Raw genomic sequence first — 19,105 nt, 5'->3', positions numbered from 1 at the left:
ATGTGTATTGAAAATTAAACCAAGTTTGCTAAGCGGTATGGGTTTTGCATATTGTTGAAGGCCGTATGGTGACACATACTTACAACATCTAAATCATTAGATCTCTTTCGATTGTTGTCTCATTGACAATTAAACCACATCTGCATATTTCATACAATTTATCTGAATGATATACATGTACATGTAGTCTTTTTTTCCTTTTAGGATTAATTACATAAAGTAATTTTGATATTAATAAATTAATGTTTATCTAGAAATAAATCTCCTGTTGCCACTGCTTTTCCGTTATGGAAAATGCCTTTTTAGCTCACCTGTCCCGAAGGGACAAGTGAGCTTATGCCATCACTTGGCGTCCGTCGTCGTCCGTCGTCTGTCGTCTGTCATCTGTCGTCTGTCGTCTGTCGTCTGTCGTCTATTTCAAGAATCTTCTCCTCTGAAACTACTGGGCCAAATACTTTCAAACTTTAACTGAATGTTCCTTAGGGTATCTAGTTTGTAAATTGTATCCGAAGTTTTGATCTATCAACAAACATGGTCGCCATTGCTAAAAATAGAACATAGGGGTCAAATGCAGTTTTTGGCTTATAACTCAAAAACCAAAGCATTTAGAGCAAATCTGACATGGGTAATATTGTTTATCAGGTGAAGATCTATCTGCCCTGAAATTTTCAGATGGATCAGACAACCCGTTGTTGGGTTGCTGCCCCTGAATTGGTAATTTTAACGAAATTTTGCTGTTTTTGGTTATTATCTTGAATATTATTATAGATAGAGATAAACTGTAAACAGGAATAATGTTCAGCAAAGTAAGATTTACAAATAAGTCAACATGACGGAAATGGTCAGTTGACCCCTTTAGGAGTTATTGCCCTTTATAGTCAATTTTTAACCATTTTTCGTAAATCTTAGTTATCTTTTACAAAAATCTTCTCCTCTGAAACTACTGGGCCAAATACTTCCAAACTTTAACTGAATGTTCCTTAGGGTATTTAGTTTGTAAATTGTATCCGAAGTTGTGATCTATCAACAAACATGGTCGCCATTGCTAAAAATAGAACATAGGGGTCAAATGCAGTTTTTGGCTTATAACTCAAAAACCAAAGCATTTAGAGCAAATCTGACATGAGGTATTATTGTTTATCAGGTCAAGATCTATCTGCCCTGAAATTTTCAGATGAATCAGACAACCCGTTGTTGGGTTGCTGCCCCTGAATTGGTAATTTTAACGAAATTTTGCTGTTTTTGGTTATTATCTTGAATATTATTATAGATAGAGATAAACTGTAAACAGGAATAATGTTCAGCAAAGTAAGATTTACAAATAAGTCAACATGACGGAAATGGTCAGTTGACCCCTTAAGGAGTTATTGCCCTTTATAGTCAATTTTTAACCATTTTTCGTAAATCTTAGTTATCTTTTACAAAAATCTTCTCCTCTGAAACTACTGGGCCAAATACTTCCAAACTTTAACTGAATGTTCCTTAGGGTATTTAGTTTGTAAATTGTATCCGAAGTTGTGATCTATCAACAAACATGGTCGCCATTGCTAAAAATAGAACATAGGGGTCAAATGCAGTTTTTGGCTTATAACTCAAAAACCAAAGCATTTAGAGCAAATCTATCATAGGTATTATTGTTTATCAGGTCAAGATCTATCTGCCCTGAAATTTTCAGATGAATCAGACAACCCGTTGTTGGGTTGCTGCCCCTGAATTGGTAATTTTAACGAAATTTTGCTGTTTTTGGTTATTATCTTGAATATTATTATAGATAGAGATAAACTTTAAACAGGAATAATGTTCAGCAAAGTAAGATTTACAAATAAGTCAACATGACGGAAATGGTCAGTTGACCTCTTTAGGAGTTATTGCCCTTTATAGTCAATTTTTAACCATTTTTCGTAAATCTTAGTTATCTTTTACAAAAATCTTCTCCTCTGAAACTACTGGGCCAAATACTTCCAAACTTTAACTGAATGTTCCTTAGGGTATTTAGTTTGTAAATTGTATCCGAAGTTGTGATCTATCAACAAACATGGGCGCCATTGCTAAAAATAGAACATAGGGGTCAAATGCAGTTTTTGGCTTATAACTCAAAAACCAAAGCATTTAGAGCAAATCTGACATGGGGTAATATTGTTTATCAGGTCAAGATCTATCTGCCCTGAAATTTTCAGATGAATCAGACAACCTGTTGTTGGGTTGCTGCCCCTGAATTGATAATTTTAAGGAAATTTTGCTGTTTTTGTTTATTATCTTGAATATAATTATAGATAGAAATAAACTGTAAACAGCAAAAATGTTAAGCAAAGTAAGATCTACAAATAAGTCAATTTGACCAAAATTGTCAATTGACCCCTTAAGGAATTATTGCCCTTTAAAGACTTTTTTTCACAATTTGTTCATCATGTTGACTTACTTTTAAAAATCTTCTCCTTTGAAACTGCTGTATCAATTTCAGCCAAACTTAGGCTAAATGAGTTTCAGAGTATCTAGTATAAATTTTATATTTATTTCCTTGTATGTCAAGAAACATAGCTCCTATGGCTAAAATAGAACATAGGAGAAAATGATTATTTTTTTTGGCTTTTGAAGAAAATAGGACGATCCAAAAAACATTTAAATAAATTGAAAAGTCAAAATAATCATTGATGAGAGATTTAACCAAAAGAATTAAGGTGAGCGATTCAGGCTCTTGAGAGCCTCTTGTTTCTATGTCTTATCATGATATTTTTGCTGATTCACATTAGTTAGTTTGACGTTAGTTTTATTGATTATAAATGCTTTGAACCTAATTCCATAAAACATAACTGTGTATATGTTTTCTTCTTATAAAAATGCATTTGATATATGATAACTTCATAAGATTGATATGCTCGTACATGTGTAGCAACTACACAGTCTAACATTTCACCCATACATGTCCAATGGTACAATTCTATGTTGTGTTTTGCGTACTGTTGTTTGTCTGTTTGTCTTTTTCTTTTTTAGCAATGGCGTTTTCAGTTTATTTATGATTTAATAGTTTGAATGTCCCTCTGGTATTTTTCGCCCGTCTTTTAAAGCGTATTAATTTGAATTATTCATGACTGTCTATTGGTATATAACAAATACAGGGAAACGATGTGGTACATGATTGATTTCCATTGAGACAAATATCTACCAGATTTAAAATGAAGTGGTGGTAAGCAGTTATAGGCCATTGTTCGACCTTCAATAATGAGAAAACCCATACTGTATAGTCGGTTGTCAAAGGCCCCGAAAAAGAAACAAGTCAAACAGTTAAAACGGTATGAAACATGTCAAATTGTATAACAACTGTCCATTGGTATCTTTCAGAGTTGGGACCATGCAGCTGCAGAGAAAGCACGAGAGTGGGGACATAATTGTATATTTAATAGACTATGGGATGACAACTATGGTGAAAACTTGTACAAAACATATTTTACAAAAGCTACGAGATTTCGTGAAGTAATGATGGACGCATTAAAAGATTGGGATAAAGAGAGACAAAATTTATTTTCGTGGGATGTGAAATGTACAGAAAGTGAAACATGCAACTACAAACAGGTAGGCCAAGGTCATAATTAAAGGTCATAACTATTATAATATCTTTAGCCTTATTTAATGTTCTGTTTTTAATTTACATGGACTTGATTTGTCAACTTCTTCGTGCCAAAATAAACTATGCAATCAAGAATGTGTTTGTTTATGTATTACTTGACAATTACTGACATCCGGAATATTATCATTTTGTGATAATCTAACTTTAAACTGCGTTTCTGCAAACTGAATTATCAGAGATGAGACTTTGGACTTCCACTGACTTAAATTTTACCTTGGTTAGGAGAAACTTGCTTGTAAAACAAGAATGCACAAGACAGCAAAAAAAATCATAAGTTAGAGATTAGTGAAAAATTACAATGTATAGGCAAAAAGAAAAACAACCCGAAACGATGAAAAGACAAAACACTAGAATTACTTAAACTAATCATTGAGCATCAAGTAACCCTATCGTCTCCAAGGACATCTCAAATGATTTTTGCAAACAAATAAAACATAATGAAATACTGTCAATGAGATTTTTCATTCTTCAACTTTTGTTGAGTCAAATATTTTTTCCTTTTAAAATTATTAGTTAGCCAAGGTTCTTACTTCTGAACATGGAACTTTAGTGACATAATATTTTTCTATAATATTCGGTTGTTATATCAATAATTAGTTGTGTTTAATTGGAAACATTATTTAAGGGTTTAAGTGCACACGGGACAACATTCGTGAGATTTACCCTTAAATAGATACTATTTACCAAAAAAAGGTATTTTTTTAATAGTCATATACATTGTACCAACAAATGTACCATATGCCACTCTGTCTGATAAAACTATAATGTTTTATACTTTTAAAGTTAGTTATCTGATATTCAGACCAATTAACACTAAAATGACGTTTGAACAAAAAAGCAGTGTTGACATTTAATAAATTTGAACTATTAACATACAAAATTCATTATTCATTTTTTATAATGATTCTTCTATAACGCACTTGAATAGTGATACCCCAAACTGTACGTATTATTTAGTGTAAAAAAAAGATCATATCAATTTTAAATAAAATTTCCATCTCTGTTAATCAATAATTCATGTAAACTACAAAATGATTTAATTGTCGTTATTATATATTGTCAATGAAACCCTCAGTAAAAAAAAATAGTTTTTTAAATCTCGAATGATGCGGACATAAACGTTTGAAATATGATTCCTAAGTATTACAAAAATATAAATTATGCAAAATTAAAATGCACTTAAATTTATAGCTTTCTATACGGTATTTTAGGTTAATATGCTCATTGTTGAAGACATTAACTAAGCTTGTTTTGCTGCATCATTAGGTCACATGTGGATAGTTGTCTCATTGACAATCATAACACACCTTTTCATTTTTTAACTAAACAAATACATTAAAAACATAACAACTTTTTGTTTGTTTGAACTTGTCCTAAGTCAGGAATGTGATGTTCAGAAGTTGTCGTTTGTTGATGTGGTCCATACATGTTTCTCGTTTCTCTTTTTTTATATAGATTAGACCGTTGCTTTTCCCGTTTGAATGGTTTAGTACATGTAAATATGGGACTCTTTATAGTTTGCTCTTCGGTTCGGACCAAGGCTCCGTGTTGAAGACCTATTTTGACCTCTAATGCGTTACTTTTATAAATTGTAACTTGGATGGAGAGCTGTCTCTTTGACACTCATGCCACAGCTTCTTATTTTTACATGTACATGTTCACTAACTATAAATATAAGGTCAAATGAATGTCAGAGTTTAATATCGTTAATTTCTGTCAGAACTACTTGAGTATCGTATAATTTCTGTTAGAGTTTACTGGAAGCATATAATTTCTGTTTCAGCTAGTCAGTGCTAAATCGGATTCGGTTGGTTGTGCTTTGATAAAATGTCCGAGGATGATCGAAAGTAAGAAAACAACCAATTACAATATGAACTATTTCATCTGTTTCTACTCACCAAAGTAAGTATACTAAGCTATAAAATAAATGACTTAGTAAGTATAGTTTTAACGCTGTGGAATAGAATAGTTTTATTTTCTACAAGAAAGGTTTAATACAACCATTGTATGTATTAAAGAAAGAGGCAAAAGATATCTGCAGTATTTGCTAACTCATATATCGGAAACAAAATTAAACTGAAAATGCCAGAGCAAAAAAAAATAAGAATATTTAAAAATCAGTACACACAACACAACACACATTGTATATAACGAATGACCTGACTGAGCAACACGAACCCTAACAATAACCAAGGATGTCTTTGATCTCATGTACTCCGGAAGGTTAGCAGATTCTGGTCAATTTATAAAACAACCTGGCGATAAGTCTAAATAAGTAGGTCTCATTTAACATAATAATTGGAACATATCTAGAATAGACATTCTATAACAGTCCACCATGTCATGATGTCGTTTGTAAAATTTTAGAATTGTGTTAATTTCACTACTTTGAACAGCAGGAAGGTTTGCGGGTTGTGCTCGAATGTTGCTACATCGAAATTAAAAGTTCAATATTAGGAATTGTAGTCCGATACACAATCGGTCGTTTTTTTAAATTTAATAATGTACTAATGAATTAAAGAAATTGTACATCCTAAATAAACTGCAAGAAATTGTGTACTTCGGGTTTAAAGGTATTATCGGTCATTATCATGTTACAATAATGTTAATAAGTTAACCGACGGGTTTTTTTTATTTGGCGATCCGGAAAGGGGGGATGCTCATATTTCGACTCGAACACTCATTGTTTTGTAGAATAAGTCGAAAAACACTTTTTAATATCATTAGTAAAAAGTAAAACACGTTATGTTTAAAGAGAGATATCTTTCCGTGCAGCTACAAAAATGATCTGAAGTCTAGCGTCGATACGGCTATTCATTGGCAAATTCTTCTTTTTTTAGGATATCAGTCTTAATAATGCATTAGCGTTACGTGTCAAGTTCGGGACAAGTTCAACCGAAACTTATATCACTTAAAGTGAATATGTCTGGTCCATAAACCAAAACAAGTTATCAAAGAGAATAGAAAATGTTGCTGAACTGTTATTTCAGCATTAACATGGCTCTACAATGTCACTGAAAAGCACGTTAGCTTGTGATATCGACCATGACGAGATTTAAACAAACGAATTGCACACTCTTTAATATTCTGAAACATAAACTTTGTTCTTTTTTCTAAACTGCAAACATACAAACTGTTTGAAATATTGTACATGTATATTTACACTTAACAGTTCTTCGGTTTAAAATTCACCGAAAACTGTGAAGATTAAAATACAGACAATGTATACTCGTAGAGAAATCGCTTTTGAGAGGCTAGAACAAATATATCCTAAACCGCTCTAGATATTAGCTTCCGCCGATTACAAGAAATGAGATACATATAGTCATATTGTAAGAAAAACATACACTTATCTAAACATGGGCGAGTTTATTAAATGACTGTCATATTACTACAACAGCTTGTTATTCATCTTATTCATCAAAATATATTAGGGTTGCTTAAATAAATTAATTTATAACATTTATCATATATAATACAGATAATGTTAAACCTTTAATAATATTCACTACCTTTCCATTCAACATTTTTTAGAAGCGTGCATAGAAGAATTGTATTTATCTAAATTTGGTTTTGATTCATCTATATTATATGTGAGAACCGTACTGCAAGATAACAAAAGACGATTAAAGAATATTTAGAGGAAAGGGTTGTGTTGAATGCCACTGAAGGATAGTAGAGGGGCATTATGTTTTCTGGTCTGTGCGTCCGTCCGTCGTACCGTCCGTCCGTCTGTTCGTCCGTCTGTCCCGCTTCAGGTTAAAGTTTTTGGTCAAGGTAGTTAGTGATGAAGTTGAAGTCCAATCAACTTGAAACTTAGTACACATGTTCCTTATGATATGATCTTTTTAATTTTAAAGCCAAATTAAACTTTTTACCCAAATTTTACGGTCTACTGAACATAGAAAATGAAAGTGCATGTTTCAGGTTAAAGTTTTTGGTCAAGGTAGTTTTTGATGAAGTTGAAGTCCAATCAACCTAAAGCTTAGTACACATGTTCCCTATGATATTATCTTTCTAATTTTAATGCCTAGTTATATTTGTTTTCCAATTTCACGGTCCATTGAACATGGAAAATGATAGTGCGAGTGGGGCATCCGTGTACTTTGGACACATTCTTGTTGACTTTCAGATAGTGCGATTTTTTTAATTACATGTAGCACATGTCTTGCATTTATTTTTCTAGATTAATGAATATAACAAATGTAAATAGTCTATTTGAATTATAACACCTGATTTGACGTTTATTTTCAGAGTAGAATTAGATAAACAACCTTTTACATATGGCAGGAAATGTTCAGCATGTCCACAAGGCTATCATTGTAAACGGAAAATGTGCACAAGTAAGAAATCAAATATGTATTAGGTGCAATATCTCGAGGTTTTTACAAGGAAATATTTGCATATTCATCAGCTTGTGGATGGAAACGATTTAGGGCTGAATGAGATTCAAGTAGCAAATATATAAAGCATTTCTCAGAAAGGATAATTCTAAATTAATCTTTAACTATCAATTCCTAAGATCGACATTTTGGTGAAACTATTCATAACCAATACAAAAACAAAATGTACTTTATTTATACAGTTTGCGAGATATGATTGTAGCTATATATATATATAGTTTGCAGCATTCATAACTGTTCAACGCATTTTTCAATAGAAGTTCCCATTTTTGAAAAAAAAAGATTTTGATCTAAAGTGAAGTAAAAATGTAGAAAACATACAGCTAGAATTATGTTCCATGAATTCTGTAGAGTCAAAACAACAATTTAAGAGTAAACGTTAGAATTGTTATATGCATTTATGTCTTTTTCTCTCAATCTTTCCATAAAACAGAGAAGAAATGGAAAAAAATCAAGCACAGTGGAAATGTGATTAAAGAAAAATTACCAGAAAGAACACTAAATATACCAACAACAAATATCATCATTCGAGAAGACTCTAGAGGATATACACATCACAGAAACACATCGAATGACCAGACAAATGTATTGTTACCAATTCCTCCTGCAGCACTGACGGGGAGAGAGGCCAGTGAAAAGGTGTTTAATGGTGGAAATACTGAGATTAAAATAACCCCACGGAGGAGAAGAAGTAAGATTTGCATATCCAACTTTTTATCATATCTGTTACAATAATAAAAACCTAACGTATTTTTTCGTTTTAATTCTAACTAACTAAAAACTTTTAATTGATTTTCACATACGTTGCTAATGAAAACATTACATGTAAGCTTAGTAACTGATACTACTTGTGCGCATGAAAAATATGTATATTAACTATTTCTATGCTTAATTTCTTACATTTAATTTCCCCCTAAAAACGAACTTAAGATTACTCGAAATACGACCCTTTTTTAAGAAACTATAAACATCAGTATTCAAACAGTGTTGACTGGCAAAAATAAGCACTAACCACTAATCGTGGTTTTCAATGGTTTAAAGAATTCAAAGTTCATGATCATTATAATGATCAAATTTATATTCTGGAATTAAAAAAAAGACAAATAAGCAAATTCAAAATGCTAATGTAATGGCTTATTCAGGGTGTTCATTTGTACATGTAGAAATCATGATCTTAATTTTTTAGATCTGATTTTAATTACGGTTGTCAGGTGTTCCTTTATTTTTGTTTTAAAAGACTGGTGCATAATTAAGAGTTTGAATGCTGTTTTAATTTAAAAATGACTCATATACTTGCATAGGTTAACAGCTGGATCGCTGGGAAACGAGCATTACAGCACTTTAACTTTTTACTACTAATTGAGTTTAAACACAATGTTCAATTTTATGAATGCATACACGAATTTATTCCACTAGTGAAGCGACAATCTAGCAGACGATACTCATCATACGACGATTACCTTCGTAGAGATAGACTACGTCGGGAGAGACAACGAGCGCAACAATTATATGAGCGTGAACAGCTAAGACGCCAACGAGAGGAACAGGCGGCTCATCAAAGACGCAATTCAAGGCCTTCTGCAGACATACGAAGACGACCTAACACCCAAACCGAAAGAAGACAGCCGCAAAGAAATACGGCACCAGGCGAGTCGTGGCACGCCTGCTTGCTCTGATATGCATTATTAGTTCCCTCCATAGCTAGAATTATAGCCGCCTTTTTAGATCGAGGGTGTATTATATGCAATTTGATATAAACAGAATGTTTGGAGGAGTTTCTTTTAAATTATAATCAAGCATGCATTGTAGCACTATTAGATTATGCTTTGCACGCTAAGTTAGATGGGTAAAAAAGAAAAGGTGCTCGGCATGAGTTTTAAAGTCACCATATATAAGCATTCAACTTTCTTTCTTTAATGAATTGTATGTATAGACATCTGTAACTTTCATCTCCAAAAAAAGCCCAGTTTCGGTTTGAATTTATAGATATTAACTGTTTTATCTGCCTTTCTTAGGGTTGCAACAGGGGTTGATTTCCAATCCTTTTGTATGTAATTTCTGCTTTCAGAAAAAAATGAATCTTTTTAAGATGCAGAACAGTCATATGTACATTTTTACTTGTTATCAATTGTGCATGTAGTAGTAAAGTTTATGGATAAAATCCTTTATATATTATATGTCTGATCAAACTTGACTATAGGATATGCTTGCTGCATTTTGCATAAAATATGAATTTTGTAATAATTGTAATTTACTTTTAGCTCACATATATTCATACTTTTAAACTGCCATGGCACTGTAATAACCTGTAGAAATGCATTTATTTCAGGAGAACATGAAGCTAGAAGTTTTACATTTATATTTATTTTATTTACATTTTATTCGGAAACATTCCTTTTGAACTGAATTACATGTAGCCTTGTTGAATTAATTTGTTGACAGTACGTTTTCCCTGCATTGGGAACGTCAATATATATTTTACAATATAATTCTTCATAATGATTGAAAATTATTGGGCCGGGGGGCGGGGGAGGGGGCAGCAAAAAACCATGGCAATTCTGATATCTAATTTCTATATCTTCATATCAAGTCATGGACTAGCTAATCTGAAACATAAATGAAGTTTCCATAATGATGGCATCCTACTAAATTTTGATTGTTTGATTATCTTTGTTGGTGTTCTTTTCATAACGTTAAGTGGATAACCTTTAAAGCATATCCGGGTCGACCGGAATGAAAAGTAGAAAACTTTGATGATCATAAGAAAAGGAGGATATGTTTGATAGGTGCAGAAAAAGACGAAGTAACAGGCTATATTATTCCGGTTTGTGAGACACATCAAGATATCATTCAGAAAAATGAGGGACACAACTCATGTAACATGTCGTTGAATTTGTTAAAAATCTTGAAGATATAATAAACAATTTACATCTATAATCTCAATAATTTTTCATACATATTCTGTGGATATCTTTTTGTTAAAAATGAAGATTCTATAACACGAAAATAATGTAAGTACGTGTAAAGTAAAACGGGAGATAACTCATAGAAATATTTGGTGAAGTAGGCTGATAAACATTTTTGCGATGCAAAAAAAAAAAAAAAAAAAATAACAACAGGAAAAAAAAACCCACAAAACAGGGTTAAAAGAGAAAATAATATCCAGAACAAATTTCACATGGGATCTCCATATAGGAGTGGAAAGACACAATAAATCATGATATATTATATACAATTATCTTAATATATAAAATGTACGAACAACCGGGATACATGTATACATACTGTCTATCTTCCTTAACTATATTATTTGTAGCTTTGAATTTAACATTAACATCATGTGTACTTACAATGTGTATATTAATACAAACGTTTAAATTCATTTATGCGATCTATATATTATACTATGCAGTTTTGCTAAAATTATATTCGATTGATAACTTGATAGTTTTTTTTATCATTTCCGAAACACGTGGATTATTTTCTCTTGATTGCTTTGTAAATTATAATTTTCTGTTGAAACAGGTAGTGTTACAGTAGAAGAGCAGAATTATCTAACACAGGCACACAATCTTTTGAGAGGGAGTCAGATGACAGCATTGGTAAGGATATAATAGAGTAAATATAGGATGAATATTAAGAAGAAATTATTGATTTATTTGTGGGTCTATTTTCTCAGTTAATAGGTTGCAGAAACATAGAAAGGATAAAAAAAAACATATGACCATATAAATGACAAAAAATATTGCGGCCAAAAAGAGGAAAATGAGAAAAAGGTATACTACAAAAAGACATAACAAATGAGCTAGTCTGAGAGTTATTAAGGGAGGTTGAGATATCACAAAACATGTTTTACTCGACCGCATTTGTTAGTCTTGTATGTACTTTATTAATTTTGGTTCATCTATATGTTTTGGAGTTTTGTGTAAAGTTCATTGTCGCTAAACTAGTATACATAATAATTCAGGGCCCAGTTGAAGCCCGTCTTCTGGTGTGCGATTTTTCACGTTGCGTTGAAGACCCATCGATGAATTTGATTAAGGTCTGGTTTATGCTATTTGATCGAGTTTTTGTCTCTTTGACGTATTCCACCTTTATGCTCACAATTATATTATTTAGAAAAAACTAAAAAAGATAGACCGTTATAGTATACGTTATTACGATTCATGTAGGCATAACAAAAGATAGAGATTTGTATTATGTAATGTATCAAACGGCTAACGGACTAATTTTCTGGCTACGAAACTTTGGCATATCGATGATCATGCAAGACACTTGTATTCCAATACAGCCAGTCAAATCTTGACAGTATCTATAATTCTTTTGTAGATTGATGTAGACTTTACTATAAAGACCACTTGATTCAACACTTGTAAGCGGCAAACTTCTATAAAAAACCATAGGCACAGGCATATAATCTTCTTTTGATTTTACTCATCTGAGTATCCCCCAGGAAGATTCTTATAATAAGATTATTTAATATTAGAATTTTTCATAAATCGACTGAAAGATGTAATCGATTTTTTTTTCGATTACTCGCTTCTGCTATTATATACAATGTATTTATGTAATTCGTCTTTTGTATTTTTCAGAAATGGAGTAGATACCTTCAACGATGGGCGGATTATGTTATACGATGTCAGGTTGAGTATCCCGGTCCTATCACAACATACACAAACTTTGGGAAAATTTCAAATGTAAGTTTCTAATCATATAAACAATAACAAAAATTCGAAATACATTTTACAAATTGAACGATACAGGATTCGAAAGTTAATTAAGCAAAAACAACTGTTTCCCCTGTGTTGTTATTTTAATTGATAAAAGCATGTAAACACATGGCGGAAGATATGAGTTGAGTTATGATAAATAAAAAAAAGGTATTTTTTTTTATGTTAAACTGAAAATCGTAACTTTCTTTATGGTCACTCATATCTTAAATAAATCATGTCTACATTTTATAATATTTAAACAGTTTGATTGGGTGAAACACAATGAGCTAACTGTTTTATCAACCAGCTCCAAACAGAGACTCATTCTAAATAATTTTGACCGAGTTAATGCAAGGTCATATTCCTTCGATTGCTGCAGTGATTATAATTCAATTCATCATCCAAAATGTGATATGTAATTTTGGAGTGCAATAAAGGGTACATAATTTACCAAATATACAGTTTAAGCAAGTCATTAATCTTTTTTTTATTTAAAAAAAGAAAACAATAAGTTGTGCGACTCCCGCAGTGTGAAGAGTTGCACACAAGTAGCTGGAGAAACACCACCATATAATATACAAAACATGAATTTACCAAATATTTGAAACCATTCACTGTATATCGCAATCTTTCTTCGATAAATACAATGTATTTTACACACACTTGCAATATATTACTGAATTTATCATTTCAAAGCTATTTCATCACATATTATCTCATGTCTTTCTAACTAGTTTATATTTCAATTATAGGGCGGCAATATCTATAACATCGTCTACAACTGGGGAAATGAAGGATACAATGTTAATAAAAAACTTGAGACCGGTTGTAGAACACCTGCCGACAGAGAAAGATGTAATCATAATGTTATTGTAAGTTCGTAAATCTGATGAAATGTATTTATTGTAAACAAGACTTTATGAAAATGATATGATTAGAGAAAACAAAACGCAATTTGCTTCTCAGCAACAATAATTTTCGTTATCAGTAAAATATACATACTCAAAGTTTCATCTATTCAAAACAATGCTGTACATTTAGCTTTAACATTGATATAATGTTAAAAAAGGAAATCCCAAAAATATTGAACTTCGAGGAAAATTCAAAACGGAGAGTAACTAATAAATTGACAAAATCAAAATATCAAAGACACCTGTCATAAAGTATTATGAGTTTTTTGTTATGTAAGATCGATTGTTGTTATTGCTGGATTTAGTATTTTAACGTTTTTATGTGCTTACAATAATTAAGTATTGAGTGCATAATAAAAAAATTCAATCGTGTAAACTACAAAAGCAAATAGGAGGGTTGAGTTCAATGTCGTAGCAGCTACGTAGCGACTATGTAGCTGCTATCAATATCTATGTAGCAGATAGTCCATAGCCAAACGCTCAAAAGTCAAAATCTACGTAGCACTACGTAGCAGATACGATATTGAACTTAACCCTTATCAGTAATACCAATAAACTGAATGTTCTTCTGTGCAGGACTTGTAACTGGAGAGTTCGTACGACGCAATCCAAAAATGAAAGTCGGACAAGGGCTAGCGTCTTATATATACATTACTTTCGTGTTTTAACTTATTTTTTGTGCAATCATATACATACATGTATGTATGGACACCATAAAGACTATAATCTACACTGGCTAGTGGTATAGGTTGAGAAATTAGATCACATAAAACACATTTAACCCCTCTGCATTTTTTTGCCTGTCCAAAGTAAGGAGCATCATTTTTTTAAATTTTAGTTTATTTATGTGTATGAAGTTAGGTATGACGTCTGTTTTTACTGAAATGCTACATATTTTTGTTTAGGAGCCAGCTGAAGCCAGCCTCCGGGTGCTGCATTTTCTCGTTGTGTTAAAACCAACCGATGGCTTCTTTTATTCGGGTTGTTGTCTCTTTGACACTTTCCAAATTTCCATTCCCAATTTTCAAATGAAGGAAAACGTCAAAGTAGCTTTTTGAATGTTCATGTATGATGGACTTATTACATAGCTTTGTACTAACAACAGTCTTTATTATGATAAATAGAGAAATGATTATGGAGATATTATTTTTAAGAATTCGAATGAAATTTGTCTCCCTTCCTACAGAAAATCGGTTAAATGATGACAACAGCAGTTAACTAATATTCAAATCTCGTAAATTGATTAGAAATAGAAAAAAATCAATGTAAAAACACAACTTACGGAATCGTAAGAACTCTGCATGATAGGAGGAAAACCGGATGCATCGAAAGGGAAGTGTCTTTTGATATGCATACCTATCGCACCTTGCGAATTCTGTTAAATTGTTCCTTTTAAAATTATTACACGATGATGACTGCTATACCCATATTTTGACTTTTTTCTTTATTGTGTCTGTTTAGCTAACGCATCATTGTAAATTAAATGGAATTTGATGAGACTGTCATCAAAGTGAGAGGGTTAGCGCTATAAAACCATGTTTAATCGCTATAAAACCAGGTTTAATCGCTATAAAACCAGGTTTAATACACCATTTTCTACACTGATAATGCCTGTACCAAGTCAGGAATATGACAGTTTTTGTCCATTCGTTTTTCTGTGTTTTGTTATTTGATTTTGCCATGTGATTATGGACTTTCCGAATTGAATTTCCTCTAAGTTCACTATTTTTTTGATTTTACTTTTTATACTCAACACTACAATCTTGAATAAGATTTGAATACCTAGTCTATTAGATACCGGGTAGCAAGAGATACTTTACTTTTAAAGCTGGTGAAAAAGAATGAACGTTGTATGTTGATGCTAAATTTTACAGAAGCTATTGATTTTGTTGTTGGTGTAGCCCGTATTCACACTAACCTAGTACATGTAATATGTTTAACAAACTCTCTTGAAGAGAATCGTTACAGCAAAATGCTTTGAGTGTGTATGTAAAAGTTATATCTTTGGTAAGCTTGCTTGCTAGCTGAACGTCAAATAATTATTAGGCTGTGTGTGCTACTCTCATTCAAAAATAGTCTATTACTTCAGACAGATAGATTGGTTATCTGTCAGACTAGTCTACTCTTTCAAAAAGAGAGTAGTACACCTAACTTAATGATGAATACACGGTTCAGCTAGCAAGCAAGCATATTACCTTTAACTTCACACTCAGTGCTTTTTGCTGTACTATTATTTGATTATCATGATGCATGCTGTGAGGGCCTCAAGGTAGATTAGCGAACGCTAATTGAGTCACCCTCTTTAAATAAAGTCATTACTTACTTAATTACTTACATGATAAAATTTCTGATTGTTTGTTTGCATCATATATTATTGCTCAAATTTTAAGTTCTACTTTACTGTTTTTATAGGTGAGAAACGAGTTTCTGCGAGAGTATGCTTGTGCTGCTAGAAATTGCCAGAGTGGAATAAGACAACTTACTTGCATTTATCGATAGCTGGAAAAGACAAACAAAACTCTAAAGAATCAAAATATATAATGTACTACCTTTTTACTCACAGATAATATTCAGGGATATATGACTGTTACATTATACTAGCATTTCTTTGTAAACTAAACAGTGATATTCGCGACATTAATTTGTGACTAATAATGTAAGTTTTGTTATTTAATTCCAAATTTGTTTCTAAAAACATCATGTATTAAATAGTAGGTTGTGTGTATATATTGAAAGAAAATTATAAGCATAAATGTACCAATGTAAAACATATTATTTGAAATTGGTTTTTCTGAGATGTTAAAAATGTGTAGGTATTAATCTAAAATGATTTTTTATTGTACATGTATGTGTGAACAATTCGACGGTATATAAATAATACTGACCAGTGCAAGAGTCCTTAATGTAATAGTATATGAAATCACCGGTAAATACTTTTTTTAAGCTATACTATCTTTTTATTTCAGGCTGATTGAAATTTGTTCTATAAATACTTTTACTTATCAAGAAAGTTTAATTAATGATACATTTATAACATAACTGAATTGCTTTGCAAAAGAAAAGTACTTTTATTAGAGATAACAACAAGTTTCTGAAATACATTTACAAAGTAAATAGCAAAACAACCAAAATATCTGTTTTCTAGATACAAAATTTTACAACAACATATAATTTTACAATAATTAGTGATTACAAATAAGTTAAATGAAGATTCACTGAAAGTGAATTTCATCAAGTGTAGATGATTTGACTTTTGATATTATCGTATTGAAATGTTGTGTAAAAGATCAACCCTTCTTTAGTTTTATATAAACTTTAGTAAAGATCTCCTCGAAGATCTTTCAAACGAATGTGTGTGTGTGTGTGTGTGAAATTGCCAGAACTATACAATACATGTATCTTATTATGTTATATGCGAATCTGGATTTTCTTTAAAATCCTGATTTGCGATTTTTATACATTGTGTAGGTGTATATACTATATTTAAATATTTAAAGGACAGTTGTGTAGTATAACGAAGATCATATATATTTGTAGATATTGAAATACACGATGCTTGAAATAAAAATTCTTAAAATTACAGCTAGTTATTTTTTTGTTCAAATATAAAGCCTCGGTCACACCTTACCGGATAAGACGAACGGACGCCTAACGGATGAAAATAAAAGTTGTCCGTTGACAAAATTGTTATCCGTTGGGCGTCCGTTGATGTACTGACAAACTAAAACGGACGCCTAACGAATGCACAACGGACATGCAACGGATATGCAACGGACGAGAAACGGAGACGTAACGGACAGAACGGATGTCGAACGTAAATCCAACGGACGAGTACCGCATAAAACGGACACCTAACGGAAGCGTACCGGATAAAACGGATAAACAAGATATACGAAAAAATTAAAGGCGACAATATAATAATACATGTAAATCGCATTAATATTGAAAATGTTCTAAGTAAGTAAGTAAGTAAATTTTATTAGTCGGCATATATATACATATTAACAGACAAAACATGAGCTCTGGTGAGCTTTTTAACCGACTATCACAAACAAATCATGCAAATACTACCAAATAAAACTGAAAAAAACATGCAATATAATGAAAGCAAATCTATTTGATGTGTGAGCCTCCAGAGTCAAAGTTCTGTGTAACTGGTTTTGGTTTGTTCTTCAAAATGCCGCTGAAGGGCAGTGTCTGACCTGAATAAGTTTAACCGCTGCTTGATTGTGAAGATGTGCCCTTACTCTAAGATCGATTATGAATAATAAGAATTCATGAACCTTAAGAAATCTAGTAATTGGCATTTCTGACGAGAAAGGGGTAGGTCCGGTAAGACCCCTTTTTGGTCCCAAAATATAGCAGTTTCACAAAATTGTTAAAATGTAAACTTTTAGTTATTAATTGGACAGAAAAATGCTTCTGCTACATAAATATGGGTTGTTTTTGGCAATATATTGCACATATATCGAGTACTAGCACCATTAAGTCACGCTAAATTACTGAAATTTTCACAATTCTATCATTTTAGTTAAATGTAAAACGAAAGTGGCCGCATTCGTGTTCATCCTAAATATTGAAATGTGAGTTGTATCTTATGATTACACATAACATATATAAAGGTTTTGGATGAACACGACAAAAACAATCTGAAAAGTGACATTTTCCAAATATTTGGTAGATTTTTTCATATTTGAGCTTGAATCGGATCGTTTTTAATGACTTAATCAGTTAAAATCTTTCACATAAACTAATTTTTTCAATTTGCATTTATCCGTTCATCGTCCGTTTTGTCCGGTATACGTCCGGTAGAAGTCCGTTTCACATTCGTTCAACATCCGTTTTATCCATTAGACGTCCGTTAGAAGTCCGTTGGTGAATTTATCTACCAGACCTCCAACGGATGTATAACGGACACGTAACGGATACAAAACGGAAACGAAACGGACGAGTACCGTACAAAACGGACGCCTAACGGACGTTCAACGGACATTTAATCCGTTAGACGTCCGTTCAAAGTTTTGAACATGCTCAAAATATTCCACCGGACAGAACGGACGTCGACGGATAAAACGGACGCTTAACGGACATGCAACGGATAAAACGGACGCTTAACGGACATGCAACGGATATGGACGGACGTCTAACGGACTTGAACGGATTGAAAAAAAGTTATCCGTTAGACGTCCGTTCGAGCTATCCGGTAAGGTGTGACCGAGGCTTAAGTGATATAAAAATCTCAGAAAATCATATCGTAGTGGTTATGGTAAATAATTCACCCAATCAGGTTAAAGTGTTCAAATAGATCTATACCATCACAGTAGATATGAATTTTAAAAGAATTTTGAGATAGGAAATATTTGGAATAAGTTAAACAAAACACCGAACTAAACAGTTATTCAAAACCTCCGAATAGCACCTCAAGACCCACCAGCCCAATGAACACTCAAAGTT

General features: G+C 32.1%; 1 protein-coding gene across 2 annotated transcripts in view; it reads left to right on the top strand.

Moving 5' to 3' along the window:
• LOC134725091 (uncharacterized) overlaps positions 1-16,871 on the top strand; it is a 35,824-nt gene extending 18,953 nt beyond the window's left edge. The window contains exons 2-10 of one of the 2 annotated variants that reach the window (XM_063588615.1): positions 3,340-3,570; positions 5,409-5,527; positions 7,880-7,968; positions 8,462-8,719; positions 9,445-9,675; positions 11,554-11,630; positions 12,621-12,725; positions 13,493-13,612; positions 16,064-16,871. In XM_063588615.1, the coding sequence (XP_063444685.1) occupies positions 3,340-3,570; positions 5,409-5,527; positions 7,880-7,968; positions 8,462-8,719; positions 9,445-9,675; positions 11,554-11,630; positions 12,621-12,725; positions 13,493-13,612; positions 16,064-16,150 (1,317 nt within the window). In that variant the 3' untranslated portion in view covers positions 16,151-16,871. The remainder of the gene's footprint in view (positions 1-3,339; positions 3,571-5,408; positions 5,528-7,879; positions 7,969-8,461; positions 8,720-9,444; positions 9,676-11,553; positions 11,631-12,620; positions 12,726-13,492; positions 13,613-16,063) is intronic. The other variant, XM_063588616.1, reaches the window with a different exon arrangement.
• Positions 16,872-19,105: the final 2,234 nt, after the last annotated feature.

This window comes from Mytilus trossulus, chromosome 7 (genome assembly GCF_036588685.1).
Source record: "Mytilus trossulus isolate FHL-02 chromosome 7, PNRI_Mtr1.1.1.hap1, whole genome shotgun sequence".
Classification (NCBI taxonomy): Eukaryota; Metazoa; Mollusca; class Bivalvia; order Mytilida; family Mytilidae; genus Mytilus; species Mytilus trossulus.
The sequence above is the reverse complement of the archived record's forward strand: the minus strand, read 5'-3'. Positions and strand labels throughout refer to the sequence as shown.